Consider the following 22,932-nt stretch of genomic DNA (forward strand, 5'->3'; position numbering starts at 1 on the left):
ATTTGCATGCAGGTTAATTAATCTATGCTTACAAAGTCTTGCACACAACCCATCAGCATCTAGACTATGTCAATCTAGTTTTCAATCTGCTCTCAATTCTGAACTATTCAACCGCTTCTCACTTCAGTTTTTAATCAAATTCTCTATGTCTCTCACTTCAGTTCTGCTTGATTGTAAAAATTATACTCTGTTACCCAACAGCACTGCCTTCCCTGCACTGTCTAAACCAACAATTAGTTATAATTAGGGTTAGTCCTAATGCTATGTTCTATATTAACATTTATTGCACTAAATATCTTCTCAGTGCCACAGCAAGCAGTTAGTAATGTAAACAAGACTTAGGGGCCCATTTATCAAGCTCCGAAAGGTGCTTGAGGGCCCCTGTTTCTGGCGAGCTTCAGTTATGAAGCAGTGGTCTAAAGACCGCTGCTCTGAGCAGGCGGACAGACATCGCTGCAATTCAACCCGATCGAGTATGATCGGGTTGATTGACACCCCCCTGCTGGCGGCAGATTGGCTGCGAATCTGCAGGGGGCGGCGTTGCACCAGCAGCTCACAAAAACTGCTGGTGCAATGCTGAATGCATTCAGCGAGGTCTGTCGGACCTGATTCGCACTGTCGGACCTTTGTTAAATAGGCCCCTTAGTTTTGTCAGCTAGCCTGGAAACAAGTGTATGTTTTTTCTGAAAGCAAAGAAAAAGAAAACTTTTACTATCTGATACTATTTTAACAATTACTTATTTGCGCATGGAATCAGGAAAAGTTTTCAGTTCCTTACATATTGTAATATGGTTTGTAGGCTAGAATACAAGTGGAACAATACATTGTTATCGCACTTAAGTACTAAATGTACTCAAGGTAAATAAAGAACGCTCCCATGTTTGCCCTGGTAAGTAAAAATTTTGCAAAAGACTCACACGCTAACACCTGGAGACTGGATATCACATCTGTGATAACTCCCTTTCCATACAGATATTCATGGTGCGCACTAGAGAAGACTTTTCTTTATTTCACGCAAGCGCTAACTTGAAGGTGTGCTAGGCCAACTGCACTATATTTCTTTGTAAAATATATATATCTATAGCTATATATCTATACACATGAATATATATATATATATATATATATAAAAAGAGAGAGAGACGCACTCAGCTGAGACAGAATAAAAGCTAGAATAACTTCCATGCCTGTTCATGTTCAGTGCCACTCAGGGTGCATACTATTTTAGTCTTTTAGCACATATACGGCTAGATTATGAGTTTTGCGGTATGAGTGAAAAAGCAGCGTTAACGCTCATAACGCTGCTTTTTCTCTACCGCTGATATTACGAGTCTTGCAGGTTTAGGGGCACCGCACACTTTTTTGGTTTTAACGCAAATTAACTTACACAATTTGCGTAAAGTCTTTTTTCAATGGGACTTCTTTTGCGCCGGTATTATGAGTCTGCCTGGGAGGCCAAAAAGTGACCGGTACACCATATACCGCCAAGATTCGTAACGCAATCTAAAGTCAGTAGTTATGAGTTTTATGTTACAAAGCTGTAGCATAAAACTCATAACTAAAGTGCTAAAAAGTACACTAACACCCATAAACTACCTATTAACCCCTAAACCGAGGCCCTCCCGCATCGCAAACACTAAAATAAAATTATTAACCCCCAATCTGCCGCTCCGGACATCACCGCCACTAGAATAAACATATTAACCCTTAAACCGCCGCACACTCCCGCCTCGCAAACACTAGTTAAATATTATTAACCCCTAATCTGCCGCTCCGGACATCGCCACCACTAGAATAAACATATTAACCCCTAAACCTCTGCACTCCCGCCTCGCAAACACTAGTTAAATATTATTAACCCCTAATCTGCTGCCCCTAACATCGCCGCCACTTACCTACATTTATTAACCCCTAATCTGCCACCCCCAATGTCGCCGCCACTATACTAAATTTATTAACCCCTAAACCTAAGTCTTACCCTAACACCCCCTAACTTAAATATAATTAAAATAAATCTAAATAAAACCTACTATTATTAACTAAATTATTCCTATTTAAAACTAAATATTTACCTGTAAAATAAACCCTAAGATAGCTACAATATAACTAATAGTTACATTGTATCTAGCTTAGGTTTTATTTTTATTCCACAGGCACGTTTGTATTTATTTTAACTAGGTAGAATAGTTACTTAATAGTTATTAACTATTTACTAACTATCTAGCTAAAATAAATACAAATTTACCTGTAAAATAAAACCTAACCTGTAAAATAACACCTAACTTTACACTACAATTAAATAAATTACCTAAATTAAATACAATTACCTAAATTACAAAAAAACAAACACTAAATTACACAAAATAAAAAAAGACATTATCAGATATTTAAACTAATTACACCTAATCTAATAGCCCTATCAAAATAAAAAAGCCCCCCCAAAATAAAAAAAAACCTAGCCTAAACTAAACTACCAATAGCATTGCCCCAAAGAAATCAGCTCTTTTACCTGTAAAAATAATAACAAATCCCCAACAGTAAAACCCACCACCCACACAACCAACCCCCCAAATAAAAACCTAATCTAAAATAACCTAAGCTCCCCATTGCCCTGAAAAGTGCATTTAGATGGGCATTGCCCTTAAAAGGGCATTTAGCTCTTTTTCAATTGCCCAAACCCCTAATCTAAAAATAAAACCCACCCAATAAACCCTTAAAAAAAAACTAGCACTAACCCCCGAAGATCCACTTACAGTTTTGAAGCCGGGAGAAGTCTTCATCCAAGCGCCAAGAAGTCCTCCACGAAGCCCGGGAGAAGTCTTCATCCAAGCCGGCAGAAGTGGTCCTCCAGACGGGCAGAAGTCTTCATCCAGAGGGCATCTTCTATCTTCATCCATCCGGCGCGGAGGGGCTCCATCTTCAAGACATCCGGCGTGGAGCATCCTCTTCTTCCGACGACTAACGATGAATGACGGTTCCTCTAAGTGACGTCATCCAAGATGGCATCCCTTGAATTCCGATTGGCTGATAGAATTCTATCAGCTAATCTGAATTAAAGGTGAAAAATTCTTATTGGCTGATGCAATCAGCCAATAGGATTGAGCTTCAATCCTATTGGCTGATCCAATTTTTAGGGTAAAAACGCTGATTTCTTTAGGACAATGCCCTACAAAAGGCCATTTTAAGGGCTATTGGTAGTTTATTGTTAGATTACAGGGTGTTTTTATTTTGGGGTGGATTTTTTGTTTTTAAGGGGGTATTTGATAATGTAGTTGGTTATTTCTGTAATCTTAGCTTTTTTTGTAATCTCAGATTTTTTATTTTAATTTAATCTTAGGTTTTTTATTTTTATGTAATGTTAGTATTTTTGTATTTTAGCGTAAAAAATGGTGGGGGGGTGTTTTGGATAATGTTAGGGTTTTAATTAAGTAATTTTTTTTATTTTTGGTCATTTTTAATTAATTTTTAATGTAATCTAATTCCTATTGGCTGATTGAAATCTTTCAGCCAATAAGAATGCAAGGGATGCCATCTTTGATGGCGTCACTTACATGGAAGTTCCAGTGTACGGCGGCGACCATATGAAGAGGATGCTCAGCGCAGGATGTCTTCAGGGTGTACCCGCTCCACACCGGATGGATGAAGATAGAAGATGCTGTCTGGATGAAGACTTCTGCCGGCTTGGATGAAGACTTCGGCCCACTTGGATGAAGACTTCTCCCGGCTTCGTTGAGGACTTCTGCCACTTGGATGAAGACTTCTGCCACTTCGTTGAGGATGGATGTCCAGTCTTCAAAAACTGTAAGTGGATCTTCGGAGGTTAGTGTTAGATTTTTTTAAGGGTTTATTGGGTGGGTTTCATTTTTAGATTAGGGTTTGGGCAATTGAAAAAGAGCTAAATGCCCTTTTAAGGGCAATGCCCATTCAAATGCCCTTTTCAGGGCAATGGGGAGTTTAGGTTTTTTAGATAGGTTTTGTATTTGGTGGGTTTGGTTGTGTGGATGGTGGGTTTTACTGTTGGGGGGTTGTTTGTATTTTTTTTTACAGGTAAAAGTGCTGATTCATAGGGCTATTAGATTTAGGTGTAATTAGTTTTAATTGTATTTAATTGATGTAATTTATTTAATTGTAGTGTAAGGTTAGGTGTTAGTGTAACTCAGGTTAGGTTTTATTTTAAAGGTAAATTTGTATTTATTTTAGCTAGGTAGCTAGTAAATAATTAATAACTATTTACTAACTAGTCTACCTAGTTAAAATAAATACAAACTTGTCTGTGGAATAAAAATGAAACCTAAGCTAGATACAATGTAACTATTAGTTATATTGTAGCTAGTTTAGGTTTTATTTCACAGGTAAGTATTTAGTTTTAAATAGGAATTATTTAGTTATTAATAGTAGGCTTTATTTAGATTTATTTTAATTATGTTAGGGTTAGACTTAGGGTTAGGTTTAGGGGTTAATAACTTTAGTATAGTGGCAGCGTTTTTGGGGGCAGCAGATTAGGGGTTAATAACAGTAATGTAGGTTGCGGCGATGTTAGAGACAGCAGATTAGGGATTAATAATATTTAACTAGTGTTTGTGATGCGGGAGTACGGCATTTTAGGGGTTAATATGTTTATTATAGTGGCGGCGATGTCAGGAGTGGCAGATTAGGGGTTATTAATGTTATTTTAGTGTTTGCGATGCGGGAGGGCTTTGGTTTAGGGATTAATAGATAGTTTATGAGTGTCAGTGTACGTTTTAGCACTTTAGTTATGACTTTTATGTTACACGGTGTAGCATAGAACTCATAACTACTGACTTTCAGTTTACGGTATGGATCTTGATGGTATAGGGCAGTGTTTTTCAACCAGTGTGCCGTGAGAGATCAGGACATCTTGCCACTTGGATGAAGACTTCTCCTGGTAAGTGAATCTTCGGGGGTTAGTGTTAGGATTTTTTAAGGGTGTATTGGGTGGGTTTTATTTTTAGATTAGGGGTTTGGGCTGCAATAGAGCTAAATGCCCTTTTCAGGGCAATGGGGAGCTTAGGTTTTTTTAATTAGGGTTTTATTTGGGGGGTTGGTTGTGTGGGTGGTGCCCCGCAAAAGGGCCTTTTAAGGGCTATTGATAGTTTAGTTTAGGCTAGGGTTTTTTTTTGGGGGGGGGGCTTTTTATTTTTATAGGGCTCTTAGATTAGGTGTAATTAGTTTAAATATCTTGTCATTTGTTTTTTATTTTGTGTAATTTAGTGGGTTTTTTTTGTAATTTAGCTAATTGTATTTAATGTATTTAATTGTATTTAATTTATGTAAGTTATTTAATTGTAGTGTTGTGTTAGTGTAACTTAGGTTAGGTTTTATTTTACAGGTCAATTTGTATTTATTTTAGCTAGGTAGTTATTAAATAGTTAATAACTATTTAGTAACTATTCTACCTAGTTAAAATAAATACAAACTTGCCTGTAAAATAAAAATAAACCCTAAGCTAGCTACAATGTAACTATTAGTTATATTGTAGCTAGCTTAGGGTTTATTTACAGGTAAGTATTTAGTTTTAAATAGGAATAATTTAGTTAATGATAGGAATTTTATTTAGATTCATTTAAATTATATTTAAGTTAGGGGGTGTTAGGGATAGACTTAGGTTTAGGGGTTAATACATTTAGAATAGTGGCGGCGACGTTGGGGGTGGCAGATTAGGGGTTAATAAATGTAGGTAGGTTGCGGCGACATTGGGGGAGGGAGATTAGGGGTTAATAAATATAATGTAGGTGTTGGCGATGTCGGGGGCAGCAGATTAGGGGTTAATAAGTGTAAGATTAGGGGTGTTTAGACTCGGGGTTCATGTTAGGGTGTTAGGTGTAAACATAACTATAGTTTCCCCATAGGAATCAATGGGGCTGCGTTACTGAGTTTTACGCTGCTTTTTTGCAGGTGTTAGACTTTTTCTCAGCCGGCTCTCTCTATTGATGTCTATGGGGAAATCGTGCACGAGCACTTATAACCAGCTCATCACTCACTTAAGCAGCACTGGTATTGGAGTGCAGTGTGGATCGCAATTTTGTTCTACGCTCATTTGCCTGTTAACGCCGGGTTTGTAAAAACCTGTAATACCAGCACTGCAGGGAAGTGAGCGGTGAGAATAAACTGCACCGCACCCCTCATAACGCAAGACTCGTAATCTACCCGAATGTATTTTATACTAGCATAATGACCATAGTCAGTTTTGTTGTCTGCAGACTCAAAGCTCCTTCAAATTCAGCAAGTGGGGGGAGGAGTTTATTGAAAACGAATCTTAATTTGTTTTAAAATGTTAAGGCTGTCATGTTATTCTATAACAACACAACAGAAATGTCTTGTAATTATAAGGTATTTACTGTCCCTTTAACTGATGTCTTAACAAAACTATATCAGATATGTGATACAGTTTTTCCACTAACATGTTTATCTAAATCTCTAATGAAGATTCCTGTGCTTCCTCTTTCACACAGATGGGCAGGAAGGGTATTTTCAAGATGTTCTTTCTCTGCATCGCTACTTTGCCTAACTTAGTGTAAACAGGTTCCACAATTCACAGCTTTTGTTACCTGAACCTGATTGTTTCCAATCTACAATCTTTTTAACATATTTAAAGTGTGATTCTATTATTTTTGTTCTATTTCCAAATATATTACTATCCCTACTCCAAAAAAAAAAATGGAAAAAATATATTAGTTCGAACAAACTAACTTTTTCTTGCCATGCTCATGGTCGCTCTTCATCATGTAGTTTAGGAAGTTGTCCTTGTTAGCCTGTGAGCAGTATCAATAGGGTTTTTCTTACTAAAGGGACAGTAAAGTCAAAAATAAACTTTCATGTTTCACATAGAGCATGTAACTTTAAATATCTTTCCAATTTACTTCTATTATCTAAGTTGCTTCATTCTCTTGTTATCCTTTGTTGAAAAGCATACATAGGTATGCTCAGAAAAAGCAATGCACTACTGGGTGCTAGCTGGTGATTGGTGGCTGCACATATATGCCTCTTGTGATTGCACAAAAAAAAGAGAAAGTATGGGGGCTTACAGCACTATTTCCTACTAATAAAGCATAGCCTTTATTAATAAATTAAAATCATTGACAGAAGGTAATATCACATCTAATCACCCTGCTCACATACCACCCTCCCACTGGATAAGGTTACATAGTACTGAATAAAGAAGAGTGAATAAGAAAATAAACAGAACAAGTTATAAGAGAAAGCATCACACTAATCACAAAGAGTCCTGGCTGATATACTGGAACCTCGGCATCAGGTGGGATAGCGGAGAGGCAAGTTAGAAAAGATTTGTGATTGCCTCAGATGATGTGTTCCACTCGCTCCCAGTAGGGTATTGCTGCTGTTTCAACAAGGGATACCAAGAGAATGAAGAAAATTTGATGTGAATAAATTGGAAAGTTGTTTACAATTGTATGTTCTATCAGAATCATGAAATAAAATTTTGGAGCTTCATGTTCCTTTAAATGTAATTAAAGGTAAAGGTTTAGCAGAGCATATTCTTGTACTGAATTTCAAACCTGTCCTCAGGCCTCTCTTACAGAGCAGATGTTGATATCTGAACTAGAGCACAGGTGAAACAATCAGTTAATTAGTAAAAATGGTTATTTGAACTGCTCTCACCCAAGGTAATCCTGAAAACCAGTGAGATAGAGGATTCATTCTCTTGGTATCCTTTGTAGAAGGAGCACCAATGCACTACCATGAGCTAGGTAACACATTTGGGAGAGCCAATGAGAAGAAACATATATGTGCAGTCACCCATCAGCAGCTAGCTCCCAGTAGTGCTGCTCCTGAGCCTACCTACGGATGCCTTTCAACAAAGACTACCAAGAGAATGAAGCAAATTAGATAATAGAAGTAAAATAGAAAGTTGCTTAAAATAGCACGATCTATCTGAAAGTTTAATTCTGACTTTACTGTTTTTTAAATGATGGTTTATACAGGTGCTGCAGTGCTGCAAAACCAGTTCCCCTGGATGTAGGCAAATGGTAAAGTATTTACTTACATTGTGTTCCCCTATGTACTGATTCATGTATTTAAGACATTGAGCTCAATTTAAGAAGCTGCGCCTGCAGCCTTGGATCACCTTCACCTGCAGGCTGGCTCTTGCTATTCCAACTGTATACTGGCGCTTCTCAATTCCACCAGACTCTGAGAGAGGAGATTGACAGCCCCTTCTTGCACTCGATTGACTGCGCATGAGCAGGGGGAGCGTTGCACACGCAGCTGATTATGCAATGGTAAATGCGGGCAGCGTATTGCTGCCCCTAGTCGCGATGCCAAGTGGGCAGGGGTGGAGATATATACTTCTGTCTGTCTGTCCCTTCTTAAATTGTTACTGCTATTGAAATAATAACTAAGCCATATAGGTTCAAACAACTTGAAGAAATACCTGGCATTGGGCATCTTCTTTCTTTTCCAAAAGCATTGTAATCTACAAATAAAAAAAAAGTAATTTGTTAGACAGCTTAAATATTTATGTCATAGATTACCATGCATAATGAAAAACAGCAGACTAGACGTGATCTTTCATGTCATTTTTTGTGAATATGTAATATAAATAAACTTAAAGGGACGCTGTACCCAAAATTTTTCTTTTGTGATTCAGATAGAGCATGCAATTTTAAGCAACTTTCTAATTTACTCCTATTATCAATTTTTCTTCGTTCTCTTGCTATCTTTATATGAAAAAGAAGGCATTTAAGCTTTTTTCTAGGTTCAGGACTCTGGACAGCAGTTTTTGATTGGTGGATGCATTTATCCACCAATCAGCAAGGACAACCTAGGTTGTTCACCAAAATGAGCCGGCATCTAAACTTACATTCTTGCATTTCAAATAAAGATACCAAGAGAATAAAGAACATTTGAAAATAGGAGTAAATTAGAAAGTTGCTTAAAATTGCATGCTCTATCTGAATCACAAAAGAAAAAAATTGGGTACAGTGTCCCTTTAATAAAACAGAATACAAAGTTGAGCTATTAAGGGCTAGGTTATAAGTGAAGTGCAAAATATCGCTTCAGCGAATGCAATATTTGCGCTCCACTTAGTAATACCAGTTAGGAGCAATGCGAGAGCGCGCTTCCATAGGCTCCAATGAGAGACTTGTTCTAATGCCGTCAGACATGGCATGAGAACTAGCACAGGGGATAAGTCGCACAGCGATGGGCAGCAGATTGTAAATATATATGTATATGAATTTTTACATATATATTTATGTGTTAATATATGTATATACATTTTACTAATACCCCACACCCACCAATTTTAACCCCTCATAACTGCTGTTTGCAGTTTTATTTATTAAAAATAAAAAGCTACTTTTTTTAATAAAAAAAAAAGAATATTCTTTATTTTGGGGCCAATTAGGGGTTATTTTGAAACTAACCAGACGTCTGACCTTGTGTTAATTTTCTGAGCACTGATTGTTACCGTGAGCTTGCAGTAGCAATAACCAGTCACTTGTAACGGCTGGTTATTTATCGCAGGCCTGAAAAAGGAGGCAATTGCTCATTTACAGAGTGCAATAAATTGTAATCTAGGCCTAAATGTTCTAACTTCTTTTGACCTTTTGATTGTTGTGTTAGGATTAAAACTGACTATATATTGGTCTTTTGCGCCTATTAGTGCTGAAAAAGGAAGAACACCAGAATGTTGTGAAATCAGTGCACGTTTTATTGAAAACATTATGCTAAAACAAAGCAATGAGTATACATTAGGCAACACTTATCTTTGAGTAGTTAATGGCTTGTTGATTGTTAAAGATGACTTGCACTGGCAGGAAGACTTCATCTCATCAGGCAACAAAACACTTTGTGGAAGATGTTTCAGTAAAGTCTCCTCTCAACATCTGCTCATCTGCCTGTTCAATTATTTGTACTTGTCATGATTTCTCCGTTCATCGCCGTGTCACCGCGGCTCCCGGAGCTTCTCAGTGTGGATGACGTCACGTCGCTTAGCAACGTGACGCATCCTCTGACACACCCCTCTGTATTCGTCACCGCTCCTGCCTTTAAACTCCGGCGGGAGATCGTACTCGGGGCCTGTTTGTTTGATTCCCCGGCGTCTGTGAGTACTTGAATTTTGCTTCTCTTGTGTACCGACTTCTGCCTGCCTGACCTAGCTCTTGTCTAATCCCTTCTACTGTTGTTTGAATACCGACTCCTGCCTGCCTGACCAAGCTTTTGCCTAACCCTATTACTGTTATTTGGATATCGACTACTGCCTGCCTGACCTAGCTTTTGCCTGATCTCTGCTTCTGATTTTTGGATACCGACTTCTGCCTGCCTGACCTTGCTTATGCCTTATCCTTAAACCTTCTCTTGGATATATGTCTTTTTGTTTGTTACAAGCCTGCTTAAAGGGACATTTACTTTTACAAGCTACAAAAGAGGACTTTGTCTTTTTGTTTGTTACAAGCCTACTTAAAGGGACATTTACTTTTACAAGCTGCAAAAGAGAACTTTGTCTTTTTGTTTGTTACAAGCCTGCTTAAAGGGACATTTACTTTTACAAGCTGCAAAAGAGAACTTTGTCTTTTTATTTGTTACAAGCCTGCTTAAAGGGACATTTACTTTTACAAGCTGCAAAAGAGAACTTTTTCTTTTTGTTTGTTACAAGCCTGCTTAAAGGAACAATTATTACTTCTTGAAACCTATCTTGTCTGTTTCCTGAGTGGGTCACGTCCTGGTTATTTCTCAGTGTGCTAGCGTGTGTTTTTCTATTCACACTAGCAGTTGGGTTACACCCCGGACTGATTCCTATACGGCTGACAGTACTGCTTGGAAGCAGCTCTGCTAACAAAACTTATTCTAGTTTCATTTGCATGCAGGTTAATTAATCTATGCTTACAAAGTCTTGCACACAACCCATCAGCATCTAGACTATGTCAATCTAGTTTTCAATCTGCTTTCAATTCTGAACTATTCAACTGCTTCTCACTTCAGTTTTTAAACCAATTATCTTTCTCTCTTGCTTGCTTCAGTTCTGCTTGACTGTAAAAATTATACTCTGTTACCCAACAGCACTGCCTTCCCTGCAACAATTAGTTATAATAAGGGTTAGTCCTCATGCTATGTCCTTCCCTGCAACAATTAGTTATAATAAGGGTTAGTCCTCATGCTATGTTCTATATTAAAGGGACACTGAACCCAATTTTTTTCTTTTGTGATTCAGATAGAGCATGCAATTTTAAGCAACTTTCTAATTTACTCCTATTATCAATTTTTCTTCATTCTCTTGCTATCTTTATTTGAAAAAGAAGGTATCTAAGCTTTTTTTTTTTTTTTTTTTGTTCAGAACTCTGGACAGCACTTTCTTATTGGTGGATGAATGTATCCACCAATCAGCAAGGAGAAGCCAGGTTGTTCACCAAAATTGGGCCGGCATCTAAACTTACATTCTTGCATTTCAAATAAAGATACCAAGAGAATGAAGAAAATTTGATAATAGGAGTAAATTAGAAAGTTGCTTAAAATTTCATGCTTTATCTGAATCATGGAAGAAAAAAAATTGGGTTCAGTGTCTCTTTAACATTTATTGCACTAAATATCTTCTCAGTGCCACAGCAAGCAGTGAGTAATGTAAACAAGCCTTAGTTTTTTTCAGCTAGCCTGGAAACAAGTGTATGTTTTTTTCTGAAAGCAAAGAAAAAGAAAAAAAAAATACTATCTGATACTATTTTAAATATTATGTGTGCATAGAATCAGGAAAATATTCCAGTGCCTTACATATTGTTATATGGGGCGAGATTACATATGGAGAGTAAGTTTCAACGTAACTGCTGAAACCCCCATCGCCCGTAAGTTCACCTCGCATGGGTGAATCACATAAACCGTGCCCGCAGATCATATACTGCTGTAAGTCGGATAAACTGGTGAGGTTCAGAAATGTTCGTAAATACACATTTCTGGAGTCGCCAATGACTTACGGCAGTATATGAACTGCCAGCGCCTAAGTAAGAAACAAAAAAACGTTAAAATCTAACCCTCCTCCAAAAAAATAAACAGACATGTCAAAACCCCTATATCCGCCAACACCCCACATCACAGCTACTAATAAAAGTATTAACCCCTAAACTGCCAACCCCCCCACATTGCAACTACTAATAAAAGTATTAACCCCTAAACTGCCAACCCCCCACATCACAAACTACCTAATAAAGTTATTAACCCCTAAACTGCCAAACCCCCACATCGCAAACTACCTAATAAAGTTATTAACCCCTTATCCGCCAACCCCCCACAACGCAATATATCAATTAACACTATTAACCCCTAAACTGCCAACCCACCAACGCAATCTACCTATTAACACTATTAACCTCTAATCTGCCAACCCTCACAATGCAATCTTCCTATTAACACTATTAACCCCTAATCCACCAACCCCCACAACACAAAGGGGGATATGTATCAAAGCATCAACTATATTACATTCGCGGGTGTCAATACGCTCTCCTAACATCGCCAAACATCGTGGCAGCGGATCTGAATACGATCTCCATATTTATAAATAAAGCCGTCAAAACCACGCGCACCAAGTACAGGGCGATGAGCATCGGACATTCTATTCGTGTTTTTCCCAACTTTATTTACACCATTTCACTAAACGCCGCCACTATACTAAAGTGTTTAACCCCTATCCTGCCACCGCTGCAACCTAAATAGAGTTATTAACCCCTATCCCGCCACTCCCCAACACTACCACAACGTAAATAAACTTATTAACCCCTATCCGCCACTCCCCGACACCGCCGCAACCTAAATAAACGTATTAACCTCTAAACCTCTAGCCTCCCACATCACCACCACTAACTAAACCTATAAACCCCTAAACTGTCAGCCCCCACATCACCAAAAACTAAATTAAACTATTAACCCCTAAACCTAACAACCCCTTAACTTTTAATTAAAATTACAAGATTCCTATCTTAATATAAATTAAAACTTACCTGTAAAATTAAAATAAACTAATTTTAAACTATTACTTAACCTACCCTAACTATTATACTAAAATTAAATTAAACTACCAATTAAATTAAATAAATTACATATTTAAAAAAAACCTAACTCTACTAAAATTATTTAAATATACAATTAAACCTTATTAAAATATTAAAAGTACTAAATTACAAAAAGTTACCAAAAAAACAAACACTAAATTACTAAAAATAACAAACCAAATAATCAAAAATAAAAAAGAATTACACCTAATCTAATAGCCCTATCAAAATAAAAAAGCCCCCCCCAATAAAAAAAACCCTAGCCTACAATAAACTACCAATGACCTTAAAAGGGCCTTTTGTGGGGCATTGCCCCAAAGATATCAGCTCTTTTACCTGTAAAAAAGAATACAAACACCTCCCAACAGTAAAACCCACCACCCAACCAACCCCCCCAAATAAAAACCCTAACTCTAAAAAAAACCTAAGCTACCCATTGCCCTGAAAAGGGCATTTGTATGAGCATTGCCCTTAAAAGGGCATTTAGCTCTTTTACATTGCCCAGACCCTAATCTAAAAATAAAACCCACCCAAAAAAACCTTAAAAAACCTAACACTAACCCCCGATGATCCACTTACAGTTCTTAAAGTCCCACTTGAAGGATCCATCCAGCCGGCGAAGTCATTATCCATGTGGCAAGAAGTCTTCATCCAGACGGCCTCTTTGATCTTCATCCAGCCGGCGAAGTCCTCATCCAGGCGGCAAGAAGTCTTCATCCAGACGGCATCTTCTATCTTCATCCATCCGGCGCGGAGCGGGTCCATCCTGAAGACATCCGGCGCGGAGCATCCTCTTCATATGGTTGCCGCCGTACACTGGAACTTCAATGCAAGTGACGCCATCAAAGATGGCATCCCTTGCATTCCTATTGGCTGAAAGATTTTAATCAGCCAATAGGAATTAGATTACATTAAAAATTAATTAAAAATTACCAAAAATAACAAAATTACTTAATTAAAACCCTAACATTATCCAAACCCCCCACACCATTTTTTACATTAAAATAAAAAAATTCTAACATTACATAAAAATAAAAAAACTAAGATTAGATTAAATTAAAATAAAAAAGCTGAGATTACAAAAAAAGCTAAGATTACAGAAAAAAACAAACTACATTATCCAAATAAAAAAATATTCCTAATCAAATACCCCCTTAAAAACAAAAAATCCACCCCAAAATAAAAACACCCCCTAATCTAACAATAAACTACCAATAGCCCTTAAAATGGCCTTTTGTAGGGCATTGTCCTAAAGAAATCAGCTCTTTTACCCTAAAAAATACAAAGTCCCCACTAATAGTAAGACCCCCCATCCACCCAAACCCCAAAATAAAAAAGACCTAACTAAATAAAGACCTTATCTACCCATTGCCCCTTAAGGGGCATTTGTATGGCCATTGCCCTTAAAAGGGCAATCAGCTCTTTTAGTGCCTATAAAAATAAAAAAAAGCCCTGGATTGTGTGATCACGCCTTGACCCTGTGATTGGAGGCCTCCCTGTATCACCTCAATCATGTCAGGATCCAAGCTCTCCCCTGAGCTAGTATCAACAGGAATCCTGCACCTCTCCCTCCAAGAGGTTTTGCTCTGGGGTCAATCCCTGCTGCTACTGCAACAACATCCTCTTCTTTTTTAGGAGAAGGCAGAGGCAGCATACGAGGAGGGGGGGCATCTCCCGCCATTGCAGACCATAAACCCCACAACCTCAAATGTTTTTAAAATCAGTTCAAGACCTCTCACGAGAGATGAAAATAAGGTTCTCAACCGGGGCCTTTCCTTTGTGCCTACCAACAAACTAAATGAGTTCGACATGTATGTTGATCTACAGAAGTTTGGTAGAAATCTATGCCTGAAAGAGCTGTATGGTGAAGGGTCGTCCCAGCAGACCCCCTTTAGGGGCAAGAGCTCATATGATCCAAACACTAATAATGCTTCTATCCAGACTTTTACTAGGCTGATGAAACAGCAGGTCCGTGGTGGGACAAGATCACGCTTTCACAATAATCTACCCAAGGAGGAGCGTGAAGCACTCACATCACTTAGAAATGACAAAACAATTGTGACCCGCCCAGCAGACAAATGTGGAGTGGTGGTGGTGATGGATTTGGTCTATTATAAGAATGAAATCCTACAACAATTATCAGATACCAACACCTATAGGATATTACAAGGTGACCCTACTATACCCTTTAAGAAGTACATTGGCGTATGCCTTGATCGTTGGGCCTCTAGTGGCTACCTATCTAAAATTGTGTTCCTTAAACGTGACTTTCCTATAAGTACAATTATTTACACTTTACCCAAAATCCACAAAAATCCCAGAGAACATCCTGGGAGGCCGATTGTCTCAGCCAGGGGCTCTCTGCTCCAGCCTCTCACCCAGTTTGTGGATTTTTACCTGCAGCCATGGGTGAGGAGAATGAGCTCTTATATTCAGCTTCCTTTATTGAGAACATCATCCATGACACAGAGATTGGAGAAACTGATTTACTAGTGACACATGACTTCTCAAGTTTGCACACAGTAATTCCACATGACATGGGGATGGAAGCAGTCAAGAGGTGTCTGATGAGAATACCGTATGTTGGTCCCCCAAGTGAATTGCCAGCGGGTGGATGATCTGAATCACCTCCTTGGGACCATCAGGTTCAAGCACACAAGCAATAACTCAACTATTGACTTTCTGGATGTAAGGATCTTTAAGCAGGATGGCAAGTTGGGAACCATACTATTCCACAAGGAGACAGACAGGAACACGATCTTGCATACTGAGAGCAGTCACCCTCCATCACTCATGTAGAACATTCCCAAAGCTCAATTCCAGCGAGTAGTGAGGAACAACACTGATCATGAACGTTGTCTCCAACAATTGGAAGAGATGGATAACAGGTTCCAGGAACGTGGTTATAAAGGCAAGGAGCTGACACATCTCAAACTTGAAGTATTGGGGCTAATATGGATCTGAGTGAGATCAAGAAGGGAGCCAGAGAGGAACAACGCCTGACATTTGTCACGACATACATTCCTTATAAGAGGAAGTTGATAGGGGAACTAAAACGGTCTTGGGAGCTATTGGAAACTGATCCAGCTTCACCATTTAAAAACTGCTCACCTCCTCGCATTGCATATCGTAGGGATCGTAACCTTAGAGACCTGTTGGTGAAAACTGATGTGGACAAGACTGAAGAAAACCGCACCATGCTGAAGCGCAAGAAGGGGTGCTATAGATGTGCCAGCTGTGTGACCTTTAATGGGATGTTGACGGGGTCAGTATTCCATCACCCCACCAATTCTAAGAAATACAACATCAGATTCTTTGTCACCTGCACCACAGAGTTTATTGTCTACTTACTCAATTGCTCATGTGGGCTTTTCTATGTGGGCAAAACGACCGATGATGACAGGGTACAAATGGCTAATCATCGTTCTGCCATCAGGTCTGCCATCAAATCTGGCAAGTCAGAACAACCTGTGGCTCAACACTCCCTTGAAGCTGGCCACTCTGTGAAGGACCTGAGGTTCATAATTATTGACCACATCCCGCCACTGAAGAGCGGTGGTGACAGGGACAAACACCTACTCCAGAAGGAGGCCCAATGGATCTATGAATTAGAGACACTCCACCCTAATGGACTAAATACTCATACTGGGTGGTAATGTTTTCTTTGAATCAGTTACAGTTAATGATTCATTCACACATCATTACATCTTACAGACTGGGTGTTTGTCACCTGTGAATCTGATGCTGGGTGTGACTATTGCTGAGGTTTGAGCACAACCACTGCTACATACAGGGTAAGGGATTACCATTTTTTAAGGGTTTGTACTCTGATCACGGGGTGCCTTTGTGTAGTATACATATTGATTGTTTGTGTATAAATTTTAACTTTTTTGTATATTTAGTTTTTGCAATTGGCTTTTTTCTCTCTCTCTGCACCCCAATCTATTAGCCCACTTTCCTACATGAATGCTCTATGTGGACAGTCGCAGGATCCTATTATGTCCACCAGCTGGTATTATGTTCTACTTGTCCCTACAATCCATTATAGCTTAATACTGGTACTTGATGCAATTCTTTGTAATTGTCTTACCCAAAGTCTTTATTGATATCTATGATGTTTCTTGAGAGCAGGGTTGCAGGATGTCATCCCCCTGCTTTCATCTGGGATTGTTATATGATGGCATTTTCATATTTACTTTATTTTCTTTTTCTCTTAAATTATTTCTTGATACACACTAGCTTTGGGTGGTCTGAGTGTAGTATTATAATCTTACATTTTTAATCTGGTGGTTTATCTTGTTACGACTCAGTTGGGGTCCACATTAACACACAGACATGGCGATTTTTAGTCTGAGGTCTCTATATATAATACTATTTCCCCTGCTACATGTAACCTGCGGAATAGGCTGCATAGGTCATGATATGGGCAGTGATATACCATATAACATAGTGGGTGTGAATGTGGTAATAGGAGTCTGTAAGTAGTCGGCGCATATACGATGCCTCTTTGACTACGCTGGCAGAGTAGCGGCTATCTCTACTCTGTGATTATAGACCAGTTAAGCTGGTGGGTGTATGCACGGCAACAAACAGCGGTTGGCTGATGGTACACCTATGGGCGGAGCTAGTTGGTGGTGGCCGGTGATTGGTGATGTAGGAGCGTCAGTGATCTCGTAGTCTTCTGTTTTGAATAATGTGATAGCTGGACAGCTCGTGGTGAATGCGAGCCCGGTAGTATGCACAGATTTGGGTAATTATGAGACTCCGATGACATTGCTATTATAGCCACAGTGGCTCTATACAGATCAGATTGGGAGTAAGCCCAGGGATGTTCCTTTTGAGATTATTAGATTTGAGCTGTCACTTGTTGTATCTATATATGAGATCGAAGGGGGTGCCGTTGTGTGTACGCAGGCCCTGGGATTGCATAGTTGGGATTGGGGTCAAAGCAGAGTTCTCTGGGATTGGGGGCAAAGCAGAGTTCTCTATGCAATATAAGTTTTTATGCATTAGAAGTGTTTTAAACATCACAAGTTTTTTTTTATATAACACTGGTTGTTTTAATGCAACACAAGCCTGTTTTGCATTGTAAGATCACTTATTATACACAGGGTGTTTCTGCACACAATGCTTTTTTCACATGTCAATGTTTTTCTTTTGCACATGCTGCTCTTTGATTGGAGCAACTTGGGGGGAGTGGTCCTATGTAGCTTTTATTAACTCTGTTTGCAGTTAATTTTGGGTTTGGTCTTGTCTGAAGAAGGGGCTCAAGTGGTCCTGAAACGTCACATATGGAATAAATCTTTTTGCTTGAAGTCCAGTGAGTGCTTAATTCTACAGCTACTATATATATATATATATATATATATATATATATATATATATATATATATATATATATATAACAAGAGAAATAAAAAGCTGATCCCTTATCCAGCACACACCCATATACCTCAATAAAGGACAACCATAGGGTAGTGGATCAATGAAAGGCACAACACAATGAACAGCAGTTGCAAATTGATCAAAATATTTATTTAACCACAAAAATATACCTACGGATAAATGGTTAGAATACAAAATATGACACCAACAAAAACTAATAAATAACAATCTAACTCTCTGCAGGACTCCCAAGTGATTCAATTCACAAGTTCATGTTGCTGAAACATTATTCGCATGGAATTTTAAATTTAACAGCGCAGGGGGCGTGTCTGGGCAGCGGCCATCTTTGGTCGCAATATTTGAGGCTACTGAGGAGATCCCATTAATCCACCGATTACTTAGAGGAATCTACAGTATACCCACATAAAACTTGTGTCTGGAGAACGTTTACGTTCCACTGAATCTATTGATCCTAGGATTACTGTGTTTGTGACCCTCCAGCCTAGATCTGGACCATTGTAACTTCAGGCGGCGGCCTACCAAGAAGAGATCAACACCCCCCCCCCCCCCCCCCGGTAACACCGGTTAGGCAACCACTATTTGGCTGCACCATCCTCTCTTGGATCTTACAAAAATATCAAGAAAGACAGAACCTACTATGCCATACCTACAAGCTCTACACGCTCCTAGAGGAACATTTTTTTAAGCTGCACCGGCTGGTAGAAAACTGTTTCCAGACATGTGGGGCTATAAATCATGATCGGGCTCCTGGATCAGATAAACTCACGATCGAACTGGAGGTAGAGTCCTCTAACGTGGATGACACAAATTTTGTCCTGCAGCTAGATCGACGACACCTCAATAAGCCTATATTTGGAGAAGACACCTTATTAGGGGGCTATGCAGGGACAGACAACCCAGATAAAAGTCACAATCTACATTTATTTTACTGTGAATTGCGGCCAACCTTAGAATTGCAAGTATTATACCAATTGGCAGATAGTTTGTCATGCGAATGGTTATCCGACCCTTCTAATCAAGCAGAGCGCCACAAGAGGAGGTATGCCCCATCGTTGACAAAACAAAATACAAGCGCAACACAGCTTTTCATATAGGTGTTGGGCGAGGTGGAGAGTACTGCTATGGTCAGCCTTGCTACTACAGTTCTCATCTTACAGTATGTACTTTTTATTAGACCTTCCCTCAGGGGACCAGATCCAGTATATTCTCCTCAGTGCACCTCACGTACAGGGGTGGGTTAAGGGACTTGCAAATACTAGTTAAATATTATTAACCCCTAATGTGTCGTCCCTAACATCGCTGACACCTACCTACATTTATTAACCCCTAATCTGCCGCCCCCAACGTCGCCACCACTATATTAAATGTATTAACCCCTAAACCTAAGTCTAACCCTAACCCTAACACCCCCTAACTTAAATATAATTTAAATAAATCCAAATAAAACTACTACAATTAACTAAATTATTCCTATTTAAAACTAAATACTTACCTATAAAATAAACCCTAAGATAGCTACAATATAACTAATAGTTACATTGTAGCTAGCTTAGGGTTTATTTTTATTTTACAGGCAAGTATGTATTTATTTTAACTAGGTACAATAGTTATTAAATAGTTATTAACTATTTAATAACTTCCTAGTTAAAATAAAGACAAATATACCTGTAAAATAAAACCTAACCTAAGTTACAATTACAACTAACACTACACTATAATTAAATTAATTCCCTAAATTAACTACAATTAAATACAATTAAATAAAATTATCTAAAGTACGTAAAAAAAAAATACATAAAATAATAAAATAATTACAAGTTTGTTAAACTAATTACACCTAATCTAATCCCCCTAATAAAATAAAAAAGCCCCCCAAAATAATAAAAAGGGCTTTTTGCGGGGCATTGCCCCAAAGTAATCAGCTCTTTAACCTGTAAAAAAAAGTGCAATACCCCCCCAACATTAAAACCCACCACCCACACACCCAACCCTACTCTAAAACCCACCCAATCCCCCCTTAATAAAACCTAACACTAACCCCTTGAAGATCACCCTACCTTGAGAAGTCTTCACCCAACCGGGCCAAAGTCTTCAACGAATCCGACAGAAGTGGTCCTCCAGACGGGCAGAAGTCTTCATCCAAGCCGGGAAGAAGAGGTCCTCCAGACGGGCAGAAGTCTTCATCCAGACGGCATCTTCTATCTTCATCCATCCGGAGCGGAACGGGTCCATCTTCAAGCCATCCGACGCGGAGCATCCTCTTCATCCGGAGTCTTCTTACTAAATGGCGGTACCTTTAAGTGACGTCATCCAAGATGGCGTCCCTTCAATTCCGATTGGCTGATAGAATTGACAAGATAGAATCAGCAAATCGAAATTAAGGTAGAAAAAATCCTATTGGTTGATCCAATCAGCCAATAGGATTGAGCTTGCATTCTATTGGCTGTTTCAATCATCCAATAGAATGCGAGCTCAGTCCTATTGGCTGATTGGATCAGCCAATAGGATTGAACTTCAATCCTATTGGCTGATTGCATCAGCCAATAGGATTTTTTCTACCTTAATTCCGATTGGCTGATAGAATTCTATCAGCCAATCAGAATTGAAGGGACGCCATCTTGGATGACGTCACTTAAAGGTAACGTCATTTAGTAAGAAGACTCCGGATGAAGAGGATGCTCCGCGTCGGATGACTTGAAGATTAGGTGTAATTAGTTTAACAAACTTGTAATTATTTTATTATTTTCTGTAATTTAGTGTTTTGTTTTTTTTCATACTTTGGATAATTTTATTTAATTGCAATTAATTATATTTAGTTTATTTAATTTATTTAATTATAGTGTAGTGTTAGGTGTAATTGTAACTTACACCTAAAAATAGGTGTAAAATAAACACTAAGCTAGATACAATGTAACTATTAGTTATATTGTAGCTAGCTTAGGGTTTATTTTATAGGTAAGTATTTAGTTTTAAATAGGAATAATTTAGTTAATTGTAGTTATTTTATTTAGATTTATTTAAATTATATTAAAGCTACGGGGTGTTAGGGTTAGGGTTAGACTTAGGTTTAGGGGTTAATAACTTTAATATAGTGGCGGCGACGTTGGGGATGCAGATTAGAGGTTAATAATTGTAGTTAGGTTGCGGCGACATTTGGGGCGGCAGATTAGGGGTTAATAAATTTAATGTAGGTGTCGGCGATGTTGGGGGCAGCAGATTAGGGGTTCATAAGTATAATGAAGGTGGCGGCGGTTTCCGTAGCGGCAGATTAGGGGTTAATAATATAATGCAGGTGTCGGCGATGTCGGGGGCGGCAGATTAGGGGTTAATAAGTGTAAGATTAGGGGTGTTTAGACTTGGGGTTCATGTTAGGGTGTTAGGTGTAGACATAAAAGTATTTCCCCTTAGGAATCAATGGGGCTGCGTTAGGAGCTGAACGCTGCTTTTTTTGCAGGTGTTAGACTTTTTTTTTTCAGCCAGCTCAGCCCCATTGATTCCTATGGGGAAATCGTGCACGAGTATGTTTTGCCAGCTCACCGCTACCGTAAGCAGCGCTGGTATTGAGGTGAGATGTGGAGCTACATTTTGCTCTCCGCACGCCGGGTTCGGTGAGCAGAAACTGCTCGTTAGCCCCGCACACCATTACCAACAAAAACTCGTAATCTAGCCGATAGTGTGTATATCCAAATACGTGATCTCTTATAAGATACATTATTTCTATAATTCAGACGTAGGCTAAAGGCAGTAGGGTCTCACGTCAGTTTACACCAAGGTCCCATAATGCTGCTGGTTGGCTTCAAGTTCTGCAAGTTTTCCAGTTAAATGTTACTCATAATATCCTAAAGTCTCTTACAGTGTATATCTTAAGATAGGTTTAAGAACAAGCCTTGAACAAGCAATTACTCTCCTTAATTTATCACATAGAGCTCCTAATTTATTTATCTTAGTTTTCTAGTTTTTGAAACATTACCTGTGCTCCCATATTGTAATATGTTTTATTACTAATTTTAAGATTACGTTCCACTTGTTACTAGGTTCCATTTGGGGTCCAAGAGCGGCTCATTTTGTTATTTTATATTTTCCCCCTACAATTCCCCAGTCTGACTTAAATTCTTTTCTAAGGGGTCCAAGAAAAATCCCTATTTATCATTGTGGGATTTCATTCTATCTGACTCAACATCATAATTTAAGGGTATATATCTTAATTAAAACCCTGAGGTTAATTTTTCTTTGAATGCTTGGGCGATTATTTGGATCTTTCGTTTCTGAATTTTAAGATGTATATTTTGGAAATGTGTTATTATTTGCCTGTACCATTTATTTACAACCTCAAAAAAAAAAAAAAAAATTAACAGCGCACAAAGTCCAGCATCTATTGCAGAAATTACATAATGATGCATATGTCAGGCAAAAAGAAAAGTCAATAGGAGCAGGCTGGTAAATGTGATTCTTAGAAGTTAATCAGCACTGTTAGCATGTTCTGTTAGTACAGCAGTGAAAAAGT

The 22,932-nt window shown here is 38.6% G+C and overlaps 1 protein-coding gene across 1 annotated transcript in view; it reads right to left on the minus strand.

Moving 5' to 3' along the window:
• Positions 1-22,932, minus strand: part of CD79B (CD79b molecule) — a 127,674-nt gene that overhangs the window by 17,831 nt on the left and 86,911 nt on the right. Inside the window, exon 2 of the mRNA XM_053694289.1 lies at positions 8,414-8,455. Within this exon, the coding sequence (XP_053550264.1) occupies positions 8,414-8,455 (42 nt within the window). The remainder of the gene's footprint in view (positions 1-8,413; positions 8,456-22,932) is intronic.

This window comes from Bombina bombina, chromosome 1 (assembly GCF_027579735.1).
Source record: "Bombina bombina isolate aBomBom1 chromosome 1, aBomBom1.pri, whole genome shotgun sequence".
Lineage (NCBI taxonomy): Eukaryota > Metazoa > Chordata > Amphibia > Anura > Bombinatoridae > Bombina > Bombina bombina.